The sequence below is a fragment of the Austrofundulus limnaeus genome, unplaced genomic scaffold, assembly GCF_001266775.1.
Source record: "Austrofundulus limnaeus strain Quisiro unplaced genomic scaffold, Austrofundulus_limnaeus-1.0 Scaffold907, whole genome shotgun sequence".
NCBI classification, from domain to species: Eukaryota; Metazoa; Chordata; class Actinopteri; order Cyprinodontiformes; family Rivulidae; genus Austrofundulus; species Austrofundulus limnaeus.
The window spans coordinates 40,680-43,222 of record NW_013953309.1 but is presented as its reverse complement, the minus strand read 5'-3'; the positions used below and the strand labels follow the sequence as shown (position 1 = coordinate 43,222).

At 34.7% G+C, this 2,543-nt stretch overlaps 1 protein-coding gene across 1 annotated transcript in view; it reads right to left on the bottom strand.

Annotated features, from left to right (window-relative positions):
- Window positions 1-2,543, bottom strand: part of sf3a3 (splicing factor 3a, subunit 3) — a gene marked incomplete in the record, with an annotated part of 12,647 nt that overhangs the window by 7,872 nt on the left and 2,232 nt on the right. Inside the window, 2 exon segments of the mRNA XM_014029458.1 lie at window positions 1,287-1,359; window positions 1,454-1,559. Of these exon segments, the coding sequence (XP_013884912.1) occupies window positions 1,287-1,359; window positions 1,454-1,559 (179 nt within the window).

Sequence of the window (2,543 nt, the reverse complement as noted above, 5' to 3'; positions counted from 1 at the left end):
GCACCGAGGACCTATCCATGTCATCATTTACCCAGAATGCTTTGCATTTAAATAAAATGGCCCTGTCCGTGTTATATGTTTTTAAACTTGTAGTTAAAGAAATTATAAAAACTAAACAGCCTACAGTATTTTTACAGTCTTTATTTTACAGTTAAAATAAATGTTTATCAAATAAAGTCTAATGTTACAACTAATCGGGGATCCCTTTAAAATGTCTGTGACATGCTTCAAATACCAAAAGTCAAAGAAAACATCTTTATATTTAAGAAAGTTGGGATAATACACACAATTTAACCCATTTTGTCTCATAACTGGCATATTTTCTTTTGAACTTGGCTCAGCCAAAATGAAACAGGAAGTGACATCAAAGGGGAACTCTTTAACAAAGAAAACTCTGGTCTTTGTTTACTGAAACAATATATTATGAACTCTGACTCTTCATCTCTCTGATAGAGACTCAAAATACCTTAAGAAACATCAGATTCTTCTCTACAGTCTGTTAGCTGTTGTAGCAACACTCTGTTCATTGCAGACATTCCCCTATGACATCACTTCCTGTTACTTCACAGGCAAATATCTCAACAACTGTTCATCTCAGTGACATGAAATTTCTTTTGCAATATTTTATCAATGTCCTCTTTCTAAAAATGCATTCAAATGTATTACAAAAATGTGATGTCACAGGCCCTTTAAAATCCCATGTCTACCATTGTTAATGAAAATGTTAGAAACATGGTTTATACTCAGGGTATGCTCTCAGTGTCAACAAAACACAGATTGTGACATTTAATTTGTGTTGTGTTAAAGGTTCAGTGGATTTGTGTTCGACTATTTCACCTAGGCTGCAGTGTGGAGCACAGATCCACTGAGAAACATGCTGTTTCAGCAACATTTTATTTAAAAACTGAACTTTTGAGGTTAAAAAAATCATAATTTCAATACATTACAAATTAAGAAAGGCATGGACACTTCTCTTTCTTGTATTAAAAAAATAAATAAATCAAACCARGACACTAAAGCATCAAACTGAATCATGAATGTTCTGTATTGTTGCACCACTGTTAAATATTTAGGTATAATGTATAGCCTCTTAAAAATTTGTCATGACTAGGGATGCAAACAATTAAAAGACAACTAAACAGAAGAGAGTGAGGCTTGTAATTTGAGAAGGGGCTTTTCTTACTGTTGAACTATTCTTTTATTATTGTTGATCTTTTCTTATTCTTCACACACATTTGTTCATCATATATGAAGGAATGAGTGAACATTGAACCAAACTGACTTACTCTGAGCCTCCTCYCTGGGGTTCTCTTTGGCCTTCATCAACTCTTCGAACTCGACAGACATGGGAATGGAAACCTACAGAAAATAAAAAAAGCAACAATAGCAGAGAGACATCTTCACAGGCACATTACACACTGTGTTATCTAAACCTCARGAGGACGATTTATACCTCGTTTGGATGCTTTCGATGAAACTCTTTAATCAGTTTCAGRCGGTTGTAGAACTCTGCAAACTCATTTGGTCCTGAGATGGCAGCAAGTTCATCTCTTCTCATGCTGATGAAAAAAAAAAGATTTTATTGTATTAAAAATTTTAAAACCAAGAAGTGGGGCATCAAGTTGCTGTGTAACAAAGATTGAACAAAAACAAGATGGAACCATAATAATCACACTAAAAAACAAAACCAGTGAGGAGCGTGGTCTTTGATACAGTCTACAATCGTTGTCAGAGTGTAGAAACACATCCTCTCTGTTTTACCTCTATGAAGGAGGGTCTGGAGCTTGGAGGAGGAAAGTTGGTATTCCAGATAGGAAGGAAGAGAATATTGTCTATTGGTGATGATGAAGTAGGACATTTTGCTGACAGACAGAACTGTTAAATTGTAAACGCAYATGTCAACCTATCAGCTGCGTCCAAATGTGTACGTTAAAGATCAGTCTGTTTTCACAAAGTCAAATTTTAGGTCAGTATTTGAGAAACTACYTGACGTAAAGTTGTGTTGGTAAGAAACTATGTACTGTGGTGGCCATTTAGAATTTACAGAGTTCCAAATTATTATGCAAATAATTTCTCAGATTTTCAAAAATTACCTATATAAATTGCAGTCATTGTAATTTTCCAGTCATCGAGGATTAGAGTACAATTGAAAGGTTTTTTAACAAACTGCCAATGATATCTGTATATTTAAAAACATTAAAACTATGCATGTTCCAAATTATTATGCACAGCAGAGTTTTCAACCTTTTCATTTTTATAAAGAACAAAAAAATGGTCATTTGTGAAATTATAAGCATTAGCAGGTTATTACAAACTGAAATCAAACAGTTAAACTTAATTCAAGGTGATGTTACATTTGCACATAGGACCCCTTGTTCGAAACGAGCTTCTGAACTCTCTCGTCCAGCGAATTTGTCAGGTTCTGGATGGTATCTGCTTCATTTTGCATGAGGACAGAAAACCCTCCCAGAGCTGATTGAGATCAGGACTCATTGCTGGCCATTTTAAAACAGTCCATTTTTCCCTTTCAACCAGGCCTGTGT